The sequence below is a fragment of the Clytia hemisphaerica genome, unplaced genomic scaffold, assembly GCF_902728285.1.
Source record: "Clytia hemisphaerica strain Z4C2 unplaced genomic scaffold, Clytia hemisphaerica genome assembly, whole genome shotgun sequence".
Taxonomy (NCBI): domain Eukaryota; kingdom Metazoa; phylum Cnidaria; class Hydrozoa; order Leptothecata; family Clytiidae; genus Clytia; species Clytia hemisphaerica.
In genome coordinates, this window is record NW_027103401.1 from 141,438 (window position 1) to 157,257 (window position 15,820).

Below are 15,820 nucleotides of genomic sequence, written 5' to 3' on the forward strand. Positions count from 1 at the left end.
TGTGCTGTTTACAATCTTTTGCTATTATTTCTCAAAGTAACATGTAATTTCTAGACATCTTTCCTTTGGCTGGATGTCCTTATAAGCCAGACTCTTTATGTTCTTTCTATAACACTGTCAAATTCTAAATTTTGTCTCACCTGTTTAGTTTTTGCTTTAAATTTTTATTTCTAAATGTATTTGCTGTTCATAACCACCATATAAATATCCATGTTATTTATTTTTGAAACGGGGGGGGGGCGTACGGTCCAAAAATTATTTCGGTGTTTGCAACCCCACACCCTCACTGAATTGGACAGCTTATTCATCACTTCTATTTTCTTTATTTTCAGACAAAAAAATACATAGAAAAAAATAAATTAACAAAAAAATACAACGACATACGAAAGAACATCATTAAATTATTGTGAAAGGAAGATGCTAAATATGACTTGAAAAATATTGAAGCGACAGAGGACGGAACACAGCACTGTATCAAACTTGTTTTGAAATATTTATTGTTCGCACTCAATGTTGGTCTTGTTATTACTGATGACGTCATAATATTTGTTGGTTGCCATGGAGAAAGAGATATTTGCGGTATCGGACGTATACGAGCATGCAGCTTCCATTGGGAAAGACATCGAACAGATAGTCCAAGAATATGGAAAAGAAGCTATCGAAGGTGTGTATTCCACAAACTCGAATCCAGTCCTAACAATTTCTATATATTTCTATTATTTTGGAAGAATTTAGTGGCTTATAGGCTACTTGGAATATATTCGATCCTAGCTTGATGGTCTAATCTTAAAGCTAAAAGTTAAAATTGCACTTAAAAATAAGGTGTGGTTTTTGAAGTCTTACAGGGAATTCCCTTTGTTTCAAATATCATCACCATCATTGTAGGTTTCTTTTTAGTATTCGAGCAGGAACTAAGACACGTTCGATACATAAACCGTTTAAAATCCTTTCTTAATTTCACAATAATATTGCCAAATAATATCATAATAACATAAACATAAAGTCTAACTTAACTTACACTTACTGTATTTCTACATTCAACTATACTTATTATTATCAGATACGGGAAAACTAATATTCTTTTCACTCCATATATAGACATCATGCCGAAGATTGTATACGTGTTGGAACAATTAGAAACGCTAGCAGAACGTCACCAGGACGATCAAGAGAAACTAGCTGGTCTGATGATCGAACGTGAAAAATTCATGATCCATGCCAACAGAGATAAAGCTATACAACGGCAGCTTGAAGAGGTAAGCTGTCTTTTCTAGTGTAACGATTAATAAAGTTTCATTAGTTTGGACGATATATATGCATAAAATACACAACCCTAGAATAGGCCATACCCAGCTGGCACACAACGTTGTTTCAACGTTTATTTAACGTTCACAACGTCCATATAACGTTAGATGAACGTTGAAATAACGTTGTTCACCGGCTGGGTATGCGCCATCTTTATTCAGTGTCACTTTAAAAATCCTTGTCTATTACCCTAACGGCAAAACGGTGCTTGGTCTTTTTAGTAACTAATTACTCCAGCATAAATCATTTTAATGATAACATCATATGATTGATTTGTCTTCTGCAACAGAGCTGTCACCCAGGGACATGATAATTTATCCCCTTTCTACTGGCTGAAGAAAAGGTATACTGGAGTAAATTGTCATTCAATAGACCGTCACGTTCTCCTAAACGACTACCTTATCGGGGAAAACTTCGTCGGGGAAAAGTGACGAAATTTTGGCTAAGTGACGAATATTTTTCCCCGACGAAAATTTTCCCCAGCCTTAATGCGTTTACCAACTACCAGCAAGTGACGAATTTTTCCCCGACGAAAATTTTCCCCAGCCTTAATGCGTTTACCAACTACATACCAGCAAGTGACGAATATTTTTCCCCGACGAAAATTTTCCCTGACGAAGTTTTCCTCGATAAGGTATTTTGTTTTTCGATTTTATAGAAACTAGCATATATGGAAGGACTCGTCACAAAGGACAAAAAAGATATGGAACAGAAGCTAAAACGGCTAGAACACGAAAACGACAGTCTAGTTGAAGAACTTGAAAAACACGGTGACGGAGAATCAATCAAATCATCCAAGGAGAAGAACAAAAGTGGTATTAAAACGTATTCTTTTACCTTTTATGGAGTTCTCTCATTCTCCATCTCATTGCTTATTTCCATCTCGTTTACTTTCTATAACGGTACGTCGGACCTTATATCGAATATTTGGTCTTTGCCATGATAATATAGATTCTGATACTAGAATGACGAGAAAAATGACAATAAAATTACATTTAACTAAAACACCGTACAAAGTACACTGAAATCGACGAATTACGCGTTCAACATAACCTGATTGACCAAATTGACTAATGTTAATATTTTTTTGTTTATTATATCATTTGGGCAAGTTCATTTTTATGAAATATTATTCTCTACGTACATATAATGCAGATACCAAAAACCTTCTTACACAAGTTATTAGGGCCGACAATGAACCGATGTTTTATATTTTGCGCAAGGATCAGCATGTAAAAAATGGAAATACTGTACTTCTCCTGTATACACGTTTTTTTATAAGAATAACTAAAATTTTTGAAGCCTCCGGATGTTCTTAACTTTGAGTTCTAAGCCTAAAAATGTTCTTAACATGTTCTTATTTTCACAATCTTTTGAGTATTTTTGTCCATTTCCTAAGACATTTTGAGTCTGCAAAGCCTTAAAGTGTTCTTAATATTTTTCCCTTCGAAGACTTATGTTCTTACATTGTTTGTTCTTATATAGTTTATTCTTATATAGTTTGTTCTTATAAAAAAACGTGTAGTATTTGAAGAAAGAGAATTTTTTTACCGCCAGTTAGGGTTACTTTCATAAGTGAGGGGTATTTTTCATCTCCTCTAAACGTTGGAAACCATTACAAGACTAGCTATATGACTACCACACATAACACTCCAGCCTAATTATAGAAATTGAAACGTTGTTTATAGCTGATGAAGGTTACCCCTCTTTTGTTGAGGTACCCCTCTTTTGTGGAGGTACCGCTGTTTTTTTTAGGTACCCCTCTTTTATTGAGGTACCCCTCTTTTGTTGAGGTACCCCTCTTTTGTTGAGGTACCCCTCTTTTGTTGAGGTACCCCTCTTTTGTTGAGGTACCCTTCCTCCGCCTCATCAACAGTATTGATAAAGTTCCTTCGAACGCGTTGTTGGGAAGTCTGAAATCTTTTCAGCATACAGGCTAAAACTCACGCACACAGCACGTATTAGTTATATTATGAAAACGCACGCACACTTTAATCCGACGTCGAACGTTTATGTAAATGATATATTTTTGTAAATAATAGTTTTTTCTACTCTAATTTTTTTTTTGAAAAAATGGGCGTTTTCAACAGTTTACCCTTGGTCCGATTAATAATATTGATTTCTATTTCAAATGAAAATATTACCTGAATTTATTTTGCTTTTAGCTTTTCAAACTCGCTTCAAAATTGATAATTAGTACTTGAGTAATTTTACTACTGTTCCCATTAAAGGGAACTAATGTTATCGAGGGAAAGAGGGCGTATGTCACATTTTGATGGTCTTAAGTAACATCCAAATTTATTTTAGTTTTTCTTTTCGTAACATTAACGACGCAACTTAACCGTGGACAATACTGTACTTGTCTTTGTTAACCATTTTATTTTTTAAGGCAAAAAGAAAAGACAGTTCTTCTTTTGGTTAATGGATGCAATATTGAGTGGGAAATTGTCTTTTTATAAAGGTACAAGTTTTTCACGCAAGCACAGTGAGATGAAACAATTAGTTAAAAATATCGGAAGCGGTCCTTTCTATTGGGTTATTCCAAATATAGTCTGTACCCCCTTTGTTGAGGAGGTGAGACGTCCAGGGTGGTCTTCTTTTTCGATTTTAAAAATCCAGGGTGGTCAGCAAAATGAGGTTGAAAATCCAGGGTGGTAAATTTTGAGTGTAAAAATCTAGACTTGTCAGTAAAATGAGCTGGAAAATCCAGGGTGGTCGAAAAACCCAGGGTTGTCCGAAATATGAGAAAGAAAATCCAAGGGGGTCGCGAAAAAATTGGAAGAAAAATCTAGCGGGGTCACTTTTCCAAAAAAGACCTCCTAAACAGAGGGGGAACAAGTTTTTCTGGAATAGCCCATTCTACCCTTAATGGAAATCTTCAATCTACTGAGACTCTTAATGAGCTTTGCTTACGTGAAATTAGCTCAAGTTATTTTTAACCATTCATTGTGTTCCAACAGATTTTTGACTAGGTTCTATCAACCATATGGCATTCAGAACGCTTATTATTTTTAAAGAAACCATCATACAGAAATCTTTTCATGCATGTTTTTGTTATCATTGTAAAATTTTGCATTTTTCTGCACCGCACTTATTTTTTTACATTATATAAGTTATAACCTAACGTCATTATTTTCTTGTGCATTTTATTGTTTTCTGCACTGATTAATTTCAACATTTTTCTTTGGCCCGCAATCTGCACAAACAACTATTTTACCGTATCTTACTGACCAAACTGAAATTCTGATAATTTTACGAAAACTGGAGTTAAATAATAATAGATGTATAAAAAACTTTGGTGATGACTTAGAAGAAGGTCACCATGACTACAAGATGACACCTTTTTACCGACCAATATACATACTTCACATTAGTATTCTTAGACTACATATAACTTTTTCAAGAATTTTTGCCTTAACAAGACGTCGTACACTTAACACACTTAAAGACTAATCAAATCCAACGATTAATGTGGTTAAAATTGTTAATAATGTAATCGACGAGATTGGAGATTGGAGATAAAAAAGCGACCTCCCTTACTCACCATAATAGCGAATTTATGTTTTTCCTTTTCATTTGACGGAGACGGTTAGTTTTTTATTTGCCTAAATCCTAACTGACTAAAGACGACGTCAAATCATCACTTTTATCGTCCTTGGGTTTTCAGGTCAAAACTGCGGGCTTTTCCGTCACCCGATGTCCTCAGAAGAGTAGATGCATAAACTCGCTAATTGTTAACAGTTAGTCTCGACCACGCAATTTGTAGCACAATGTTATCACTCTGTCTCACTCACGTATTTAGGTGTTTAATAATTTTGCACTCTATATTTTATCTTGAATTATTCACTACAAATGGGGGTGGAATGCCTTTCCCATAGACCTGAGATCAAGTGTCTTTTGTCAAGGATGGTTTTTCAAGTTATATGAGTAAATCTAGGAATTTAAAAGTATAAACATGCACAATGAATAGCCCAGGCGTTTGCCACTAATTTTATAGCTTAAATTCAAAATTAGAAGCAAACACCTGGTCCGTTTTGGGTGCTTTTGTATAAAACATTGCATTATGTATATCACGAACTTTAGACGGATGACAATCTTTCTGGTTTGTTTACATTTTATTACTGCTGCCCATCATAACATTTCATTGCGGCCTGCCCTTACCTTTTTGCTCGAAAAATTGTTATAAATTTTTGTATTGCTATGAAATGGAGCCTGACCGGCCTGACGATTCCTCTAATTTCTCTAAAAATTAAGGCAATTAAAAAAATGACCAAAAAACTCATTAAAGGGACAGACATAAAAGTACTGACGAAATTTGTAAACAAACCGTATGCAGCGGGATACAAAATCAAAACAAATGTCACATGTTAAAATAAAAAAATCGAAACAAATGGCTGATTTTGATCTTTTCAATTGCTTTACAAGTTTGTTTTGGACACGTGATTTTAATTGTTCTCTTTAATGACACGTGGTTCGCGCAATGTTTACATTTTACTACTTTTATGTCCCTTTAAGGCCCCCCTTTAACCCTATTCAACCTAGGCTTTTAGGGGCGGTTCAGAACTAGGGGGGGCTTTTCCTGTACCACCCCTTAACTTTTGATCTAGTGGGTCTTTTTGGATGAAATTTGGCACACAAGATCCTTGTGACGTAAGGTAACTTTTGACAAAAATTTTTTTTGATGACGTCACTCATCATGCCCAAAGTGAGCAAAAACCGAAAATTTCCTTTGTTCTTATAAATAGCTATTGTATTCTAACAAAGGCTTTAGAAAAAAGTTGCCTGAGTTTAAAATGCTTATTTTATCCTAAATATTCAATAAATTACGGTTTAAACGATATATTTGACAATGAAAATAAACTTGTATTGGAAAAGTGTCAATTTTGTGACACCTTACTGTCAGAAATGTCATCATGCTCAAGGTGTGAAAATATTTAGGTGTCAATTTTTTTTTTATTTTGAAGCTAAATAAAAGTTAGGAATTTACAGAAAATTTCACGGCAAAAGCTCTATTATTTCAGGAGCTATTAGCAATAGTTTGACCTCCGAACAGAAAGAGCCCCCCCCCCCCTAGGCCGAATAGGGTTAAGGAAAATTAAGAAAAAATCCCGTTAATATTGACACACCCGCACTTTTCTTCCATTCACCATTATGCATTAAAACAATCGACTCTAACTGATTTGTACACGTCATAAAAAGAACATGCAAAAACATTTTTTCATCAGCCAAGCCAACAGTAATACAACTCACTCCATGTATAGCATGAATTTGAGTATGAATTTTACCTCACTCATTTCCTATACTCAAAATTACTAGTCACTCCATGGGAACATAAAATCAACCTTCGGTATATGGATTAATGTTGTTATCTGCTATCCATTTGTTGTACCTGAAAAGATCGGAAAACGATTTTCATTTTTTGAATTATCCAGAATACTGCGTGTCCCAAAAAAAAAGTGGACAAATTTTTATATAAAGTAGAAATTCATCATCTAAACTGGGCTTAGAATAATTGAGATAAGATTACAATTCTCCATCTATCGGATTTTACTTTGTATAAAAGTTTGTCCGGGTTTATCAGAGACACTGTAATGTGGCTTCTTCGTTTTCTTTTTGTTCACAAGATTGCATCAAGATTATCTTGATACCCAGGTATCATAAGAATAACATCGTTGATTCGGCTAAGATTCCACTTTATGAACTTAGAATCACTTCTCGGGTTTACCTGGTTGATTATTGTGAAGGGTTTTAGTAGAGGTACGAAAAATAGTTTATTTTGAGGCTAACTTTATGAAACTCATTATTCAACAACCCGGTGTCCTGGTTTTCTACCGCTAGAAAATTAGCAGTGAACTCTAACTTCCGGGAAGTGGAATCTTAACCAATGTCAGAATCAGTAATTTTTCACTGCTTGATTTATCTTTATTTTTCTTCTATTCGTGATCTTGGCACATACCAACAGCTGATTGGTTGTATATGACGTAAAATCAGTCAATACATCACTTGCAACCAATCAGCTGTTAGGTCCGTGAAAGACATTACGCAATGGTGCATATCATGAACTCTAAATCTTGTTTCTAGCTCTACCTGGAGATATTGAAGTCATGGTACGAATGAAAACCACCATCGATGACCAACGTGACACTATAAGACGTCATAATCATCAATTAACTTCACAACGCAACGAGATAGACGCCGTAAGTTTTACGTCGTGCCGTTATTCATAAAAGTGGCATGTCGAAGACAAGGTTCCTGCGCTTTTTCATTAGAACCAGTAAATGTTTATTTCGTGATTTCAGGTTTGAATTTTATCAAAGTGTTTGGCAAGTTTCTGAATTCTGATGCTTAATTTAATAAAATTGTTTATAAAAAGAATAATAACTTGATTTAAAATTATTTAAAACAAGCCTGAGAGCTCCTCCAACCCCCCCCCCCCCCCGAGAAGATCAAAGTATACTTCTCTTTAGCATTGTAGCACTGTTTCTATGACATCAAACAATTAAGCTTTATAGTTCATTACTATAAAATAAAAGAGAAACATAGTGTAATTAAACTTTTTGTTAATTTCATTCCAGTCAGTTATGATACATTTTTTCTGTTGGATGTAGACAATATCCATATCTGACCAAAGTGTTATCTAGAAATAAATAAGAAAATTGCCAAAACGTCAGAACCAAAATAAAGATATCCATCAAATATACATAGAAACTGTACTTTTTGTTTTACTTGATAAAACTCCAATAACACTTTAAACTCCAGAAAAACACAATTTGCATTAAAATCTTTGCAAAACGTAGTTCATATTTATAACATTTCAACAGGAACTGTATTTTGGTAGACTTGGTCAAATTACAGAAACCATTTGTCAGTTGTCTGCAAGGCCAATGAGGTACGTAAAAACTGACTGCTATTCAGTCAAAGCCAAAATTTGGCAAGGTCAGAAAACATAATTTACATCCAGTCTTCGTAAATAAATTTTGCAGTTTAGTACTGTCAAGTTACACAACATGCACACAACCATCTTGAAGAATTTGCTGGTCGCAAATGATAATCGAAAGCAAAACTTAAAATTCATAACTATGCAGGGAAGCTCATTTCCCCCCCATTTTGCTTTAAACTCCCTTTTGATTGGTCTATGAATTTGGGCGATCGCTTTACCGCCTTGGCGGAATAAACACACGACCATAATAAATAAATTCAACAGGGCAGCGGAGTAGCAATTAATTTCAACTGGAAGTCCTCTCTTCTGTGCCAAGCACTGGCAGTGTTTTTTAAACTTTAAAACAATGTTAAATGAAGACCATATGGATCTGTTTGTTATGACTGTGTAAGTTGTGACGAGAGTGTGCATGTTGTGTAACTTGACGGTATAATTCATTAAATTCTAGAAACCATTTTTCATAACTTTCTGCAGTCCGCTTTCTGCAAGCCTGATAAGAGATATGTATAAACTGTTATCGCCATTCATTCCATTCAATCATTCAGTCAAAACGTGCGCCAAGGTTAGAAAAGGTTAGAAAAACACAATCTGCGTCCGGAACTGCGTGAAAAATAGTTTGATCAATTTCAACAAGAACTGTATATATTAATATTAAGGGCTCTGACCATAGTATAAATTGATTTTAGTATCTGAACATAAAAGTTATGTTTTAGATTCTTTAACACTTTTAACAAAGAATTGCCTTTATAAATTGCTTTTTAATCAAACCCCTTAAGAGTAATTAAGAACTTAATTGCAAAAATGACGTTATGAACTTTAAAAAGACGTTAATAATATGTTGCATCACCTTCTTTTATAAAAAGTGCTAAGTTTTAATGGGTAATTAACCTTTTTGTTTCGAACTTTTTTTCAAACTTTCCGCAAAGAATTGAACTATTTTAAATTTTGCGGGAAATTTTTCTAAAAAGATGTGTCAAAAGTTATGACTGTTTTTTTAAGCAAAATCCAGATGAAAAGTTGATGAAAAACCACTATTTTGAAGATTTCGAGACAAAGAAGAATTTACAAAAATTTTCCGCAAAAATTTTTATTGTTCGGTAAAAGATACACCATCTACTGCGAAAATTTTTTCAAAATGTTTTTTCTTCGCCGAAACTAAGCTCTTCAAAGTTGAAATACTCTTCCTCGCAAAAGTCTTCATTTTCTTCTTCATCAAATTTTTTCAATGCAATTTTTCGATTTTCAGATTCAGTAATAGTTTGTCTAACAGAAAATGTATAACATGCCATAGTTTTATTGGTTACATCAGTCAGAAAACACATTTTAAACACGGCAATTATGAAAAATTCACTATGGTCAGAGCCCTTAATATAATTGATCAAATTCCAAAGACCATTTGTCATAATTTTGCAAGTCCAATAATAGGAGATGTGATGTCATTATTTGGTTCCCGTCATCTGACCGACCCTGATTTACGGTCAGCAGGTAGAGTTGGAGAGTTGGAAAGCTTTTCCGCTGCTTTGCTGGATTTCCACTGTCGACCTCTGCACGCTCTGTGTTTACAATTTTTCAAATCGAAGTAACGAGCCGCTTGCTAATGGAGAGTAAATCGAAAACCAGTTTATCCACGGTTTCTCAATTTCTTAATTCGGATCAGTCCACACGGATTCCCTTTCAACAAGATGTAGCTGCTTCTGAAAAGAAAAATATTTCCGACCGATCGAATGACCCCAGTTTTTAAAGTAGAAATGACGGGAACCAAACAATTTTTTGCGATTCGCCTTATCAAACACGTCCAGCCAAACCAAGTCCAAAAAAGCACGATTGCATCCAGTCTTTATCAAGTTTAGACAGTAGCTGTACTTTTTTAAACTTTATCAAATTCCAATAACATTATAACACCATCAATCCCACCTAGAGGCAAACAAGAAAAATATGTTTTTATTGCAAAAACTAATAAAAAGCAACAATAAAAAGTATCAGAAAATTCAACATAAACAAAAACTTGAGCAAACGGCTTTAAACCTTCAAAAGATGTAGAAAAAGAATCCCCTTGATGAAAATCATGTGTTTGATTTGCCGAGTTAAAAAATAAATGACAGAAATTGAAGCTTGCAACAGATTTACACTCAGTTACACTGGAAATGCTTTGGTACAACACTGACTTATCACATCTGACTTATCACATTTCGCTAAATGCTCAGAGCGCGACGGCCCATTTTCCCTTTCCTATCTTTCACCTTACCTGTTTATTCTACTTTCTGAGACTTAGTTTCTCTCTGAGCAATCAGCGAAATCTGACTTATCGCTTGAGCCGCCATCTTGAAACACCACATTATGATCTGTAAAAACGACGCTAAAAGTACCCAAAAAGTTAACCCAATCGGAAGAAAGTTTAGAAATCAAAGTGAGATCGGGAAATCGGATTTTTTTTTTTGCCGTCTCATGGAACTGGAAAATTTTACCTATTTGAATGCTCAGCTTAGGCTGACCAAAAACTTTTACTTTTAATTTGTCCTATCTACTTTAACAATTCATCTTTTTGGCCATTGCTTATATGTATTAGATCTTTACCTTTTAGCTTCAAGAACAAGTCACGCGTCTGGGTGACATCAACGAGCGTTTACGATCCGATTCGAGTGTCTTATCGAACGAATCTATAACATCCAGCGAATCGATTCACAACGAGAAGGCTGATCTTAACACTTCGACTGCATCTCTATTAGATGAACTACGAATGGAGGATGCGAATTATAACGAATATGAAGAGGAAGAAACTATGGAAAATTCGAGTTTCGCAGTCTTAACAACGTCTATATGTCTAACAAGTGATGAAACGAACGATACGCCCGACAAACAAGATGCACCCTCGGAGCGACCGCCCGTCAAGAAGGATCCAGACCGACCGAGATACACGTTAAAAGAAATGCAGAGTTTACTTGAGGAGAGGAACACGTATAAAATCAAAATGATGGCCCTCGAAGAAGAGCTAGAACTTTATAAGGACGGGTAAGACCCTTTTTTACATTTGCTTTTTACGGGCTGGAAGTTTCGCGTGGTCAAAATTATTGGCCCCGTAGTTCTGCTTATTTTTTAGCGAGTACCTCACAAAAATGGGGGATTTTTTATTTCCTTACACTTTGATGGTTTTAGGAAAAAGAGGGCTTCGAAAGTCGAATGTCTGGAGCCCGAAAATCTGGCAGTAACGAAAAATCCCGGTTTTTGGTAAGGTGCTCGCTAGAAAACCTGTAGGAATCGAGAGTGGAGGTGACCCATGTATCATTTGATAACACATGTGAAAGCTTTTCAATCGGGTATCAACTCTCCAATCGTGTTTGAAGTTTTCCTGTATTTCCATTTTTATTTAGTGGGCCGAACTTTTTGAAAGCGACACAATCCGCACCAGCCAACGTCAACGATCCCCAAAAGAAGAATTCTGGTGTTAGAACGTTGTAAGTAGTTGTTCTTTGGCTGTCCAATTCTTTCCGTCCCTGCCTTAGCCAAAGAATTTAAATCTTCGTACAAATTTGTACAGCTTTTCCCAAAGAAAATTGTAATCTTATTTCAACTATTCTAAGCCGAGTCAAAATACTGAGTTTTGAGGAATTTACTTTATAAATTAAAATTTGCTGGTTTTTTTTGGGACACCCTTTATTTCTTTGGTTGTCTCCCTGTCGTAGTTTTGGTTTCAACAACTCCATCTTTAAATATATTAAGGCCGGTCTCCACTTGCGCGCGCTGCGATCGCACTTTTTGGTTTCAATACTTTTTGCTTGGAAAAAAGATCATGTCATAAAAATGTAGCGCGCGCTTGTAAAAAATGTTGAACACATTTCAACTTTTTTAACCGTTACGTCAGATCGCGCCAATGGAGTTGCTTAATTTTTCTTTTGACCAATAGTGTGGAAGCTTTTCTCGAAAAAGTGCGATCGAAGCGCGCGCAAGTGTAGACCGGCCTTTAGGGGATCTTTGAAATGTACGCTTTGATATACGAATAATCTTTTTAGAACAAGACTCGTGCCTCAGATGTGTGGCTTTCAGGAGGTCCCCCAAAATGTAGCTCTTAACATTAACACTAATCCTTACGTTAACTTGTTTAATTATCTACCTTATCGGGGAAAACTTCGTCGGGAAAAAGTAACGAAATTTTGGCCTTAATGCGTTTACCAACTACCAGCAAGTGACGAATATTTTTTCCCGACGAAGTTTTCCCCGATAAGGTATTTACTCATGCTTTTCAACTGTTATCGATTCATTAATCGACTTTTTCTATTTTTTAGTATGCAGAAATTTCTTGGGAAGTAATCTGTGAAAACCCTGGACGTAACCGGTCTCCATTCTTTAGTTTGTTTTTTATTTATATGAAAATATAGTTGAATTTATATAATTATAGAAAAAGAAAGGATTTATTTTGAAAAGCAAGAGAAACGTTTTAATTTGAGTTATGAAAAAATTATTTCTAAAGTTTTTTTATCATTGAAAATTATTTTTATTAATTTTTTTTTTTACGTTGAATATTTTTTTAAAATTAAATTCAGTTTGTTTGTTAAGTTTGAAATGTTTGAAATGTTATTTTATGAATGCTCTATGAAGTGAATATCTTTTTCCACTATAATACTTCGACAACTTCGAGCTGGTGTTCAACCACTGCATAACTATTTGCTCCTTTCCCAGTGTCTTTCTCACAACCCTTAAACGGGCAAAACCTTTCGTTGGGTAACATTTTTAACTCTAAGAAAGTCTCTTGAAGTTGACAAGAAAGGAAAGATTTGCCTAAAAATTCCGTCACTTTCCCCGACTAAATATTTCACTTTCATGACACTTTTGCACATGGAGAATACATTGAAAAGTACTTGGTAACGTAATATAATCTTCCTTGCATCTAGTCTACACGAGGATGAATAATATATCTCTAATATTTGTTTCAATATACTTTAAGGGCAGAAACTTTCGCGGGCAGAAACTTTCACGTTTTTCGCGGTTTTGATCCTTTTTCGCGAAGAAAGTTTCTGCCAGGTAAGAAATTAAACCTGAAAAGCGCGAAAGTTCTTTTCGCAAAAAATAAACTTTCCTACTCAGGTTTGCACTGTTTGCTAAATTTTTGCGTGTTTTATGAGTTTTTGTTACCAAAAAGGGTAAATTTTATATGAATTTGCGAAAGTTCTTTCTAAGAAATTTCGGCTAAAACCATAATTCGCGAAACTTAAATTCGCAATATCTCGCCATTTTTTTAACTTCGCGAAACTTTCTGCCCGCGAAACTTTCTGCCCTTAACAATATATTATTTCATTATTATATTATTGACGAATTTTTAAAGAATATAACATTTTTTTGTAATTCATAAATACTCCCATTGTTGCTTAGCATTCAAATACACAATTCGGAAGAAATTCTATTCAAGTTGTGTTGTACGAGTATTAAAGTTGACTCTCTCTAATTCGAGGTTCAAGGACCAAAAGTTTTCTTCTAATTAGAGAAAGATTCGAATTACAGAGAGTAATTTAAACCATTTCCAGAGTTTAGGGGACCAATACTCTTTCATAACTTTTGATAGGAATATTTTCAAGGCATATTTTAAAACCTCAATTCTTATCAAAATTTCTTGCTCTTTCCGCTGGTACTAACAGTCACCTGATAACGTCATCTGACATCTGACAGGTGACATTAACATAATTTGGTGTTGCTGCTTAAAATTATGTTTTAGACCTCCTAAGGTTCATCTGTAAACACAAATGCTTTAATCACCATCTGAAGTATTTTTGTGCTAAAAGAAGGCTATCATTCTTGATTCTTCCCCATTTAAGTAAAAACATTCGATGAGTGGGTTATACCATAGTCCGTATAAAAAACCCTTGTTCTGGAAGCTGATTGTTGTAATTTTTTTTTAACTTTCCTTTGTTAATAACGATTATAAAAATCGATTTGCTCAGTTTTTGATCACGTTACCAAATACACTGAATCCATTTGATGCAAAGTTGTTTTGTTAAAAATGATGCCTGTCAAAACAAGGCATGGCACAACTAGACCAGAGAGAATTGATAATCAGCCTTTGAATTTCTACATCCTCAGTGGGGTTCAACAGCTTTACCGGCAAGTGTGGAAATATTTGGATTGGACCCGCCGCCGATATTGAGATTCAAACTATCACCAAAACTTAAAACATTGTGATTGGTGATTGTTTACGTATTAACTAAGATTTTGCGATAAAAATTGCGTAAATTTTCAAGGGAATAAGTTCATAAGATCTTAATAAGGTCCATAAAAAAGGGCTGTTCCATTAAATTTCCATACAGGGGGGGGTGGACCAACCTTTTCAAGTCAATAAAAATCATTGAAAATGTGTCGATAACCCTTGGAAAATTGCGAAATTTGCAAAAGTTTCCTTGAAAGATTGTTTTCATACCTTAAAGTGAGGGTGGACGAACGAAAATACTCCGGTATTTTAAGCTCTACAAACCGGTGTGACGGTGTTATTTTTCGCAAGGTATGTCCGAAATTCCGTAGATTAAGCCGAAATTTTGATGGGAAAACAGAAACATTTCGAACCGAAACCCTTCCTTATTTAGGCTGGAGTCGAGTAATACCATAGTGCGATAGTGGGTGCTTTGCGATGAAGCAAATCCGATATAGTTATTACAGAAAAACAAAAGTTAATATACAGTTTGTCCCTTCTTATTTATTTGCTTATTTTCTACTCTGTCTGATTAGTCGTCTACAATCATGGTCGGGGGAGGATTACGATTTTGGTAATTCCACGTTGATTTTGTTGGGGCTCAGTGGCTTCTAGGCTCTATATTTCAAACCTTATTGGAACAATTTTGAGCTTTTGGAATTCATATTCAAACCCTACATTTCAGAAGTAAGTTTGAGCTCCTAAAATTCATTTTCAGTGTTTAAAATTTCGAAAGTTTGTATCAAACATTTTGTCCATTATTGTATGAGATATTATGAGGACGAAACCCACGAACAAGATCCTTTAACCCTATTCGGCCTAGGGGGGGGGGGCTCTTTCTGTTCGGAGGTCAAACTATTGGTAATAGCTCCTGAAATAATAGAGCTTTTGCCGTGAAATTTTCTGTAAATTCCTAACTTTTATTTAGCTTCAAAATAATAAAAAATTTGACACCTAAAAATTTTCACACCTTGAGCATGAATCATGCCATGATGACATTTCTGACAGTAAGGTGTCACAAAAATTGACACTTTTCCAATACAAATTGATTTTTAATGTCAAATATATCATTTAAACCGTAATTTATTGAATATTTAGGATAAAATAAGCATTTTAAACTCAGGCAACTTTATTCTAAAGCTTTTGTTAGAATACAATAGCTATTTATAAGAACAAAGGAAGTTTTCGGTTTTTGCTCACTTTGGGCTTGATAAGCGACGTCATCAAAAAAATTTTTGTCAAAAGTTACCTTACGTGACGAGGATCTTGTGTGCCAAATTTCATCCAAAAAGACCCACTAGATCAAAAGTTAAGGGGTGGTACAGGAAAAGCCCCCCCCCCTAGTTCTGAACCGCCCCTAAAAGCCTAGGTTGAATAGGGTTAAGGCGGAAATTTATTAATTC

The 15,820-nt window shown here is 34.8% G+C and overlaps 1 protein-coding gene across 2 annotated transcripts; it reads left to right on the forward strand.

Moving 5' to 3' along the window:
• Positions 1 to 332: 332 nt before the first annotated feature.
• On the forward strand, positions 333 to 12,686 carry LOC136797388 (RILP-like protein 1). 2 transcript variants are annotated; one of them, XM_067053969.1, is made up of 8 exons: positions 333 to 664; positions 1,099 to 1,256; positions 1,964 to 2,120; positions 3,695 to 3,766; positions 7,387 to 7,502; positions 10,827 to 11,254; positions 11,614 to 11,697; positions 12,526 to 12,686. In XM_067053969.1, exons 1-8 carry the CDS (start codon positions 559 to 561, stop codon positions 12,548 to 12,550), a joined length of 1,146 nt encoding a protein of 381 aa, XP_066910070.1. In that variant the 5' UTR covers positions 333 to 558; the 3' UTR covers positions 12,551 to 12,686. The 2 variants fall into 2 exon arrangements, with proteins under 2 accessions (XP_066910070.1, XP_066910071.1); XM_067053970.1 differs by lacking the exon at positions 3,695 to 3,766.
• Positions 12,687 to 15,820: the final 3,134 nt, after the last annotated feature.

Excerpts from the sequence above, each read along its gene's own strand:
- LOC136797388 (XM_067053969.1), top strand. The coding sequence starts at position 559 with ATGGAGAAAGAGATATTTGCGGTATCGGACGTATACGAGCATGCAGCT. Across the intron at positions 665-1,098 it reads TGGAAAAGAAGCTATCGAAG|ACATCATGCCGAAGATTGTA; the intron begins GTGTGTATTCCA and ends CTCCATATATAG. Across the intron at positions 2,121-3,694 it reads CAAGGAGAAGAACAAAAGTG|GCAAAAAGAAAAGACAGTTC; the intron begins GTATTAAAACGT and ends TTATTTTTTAAG.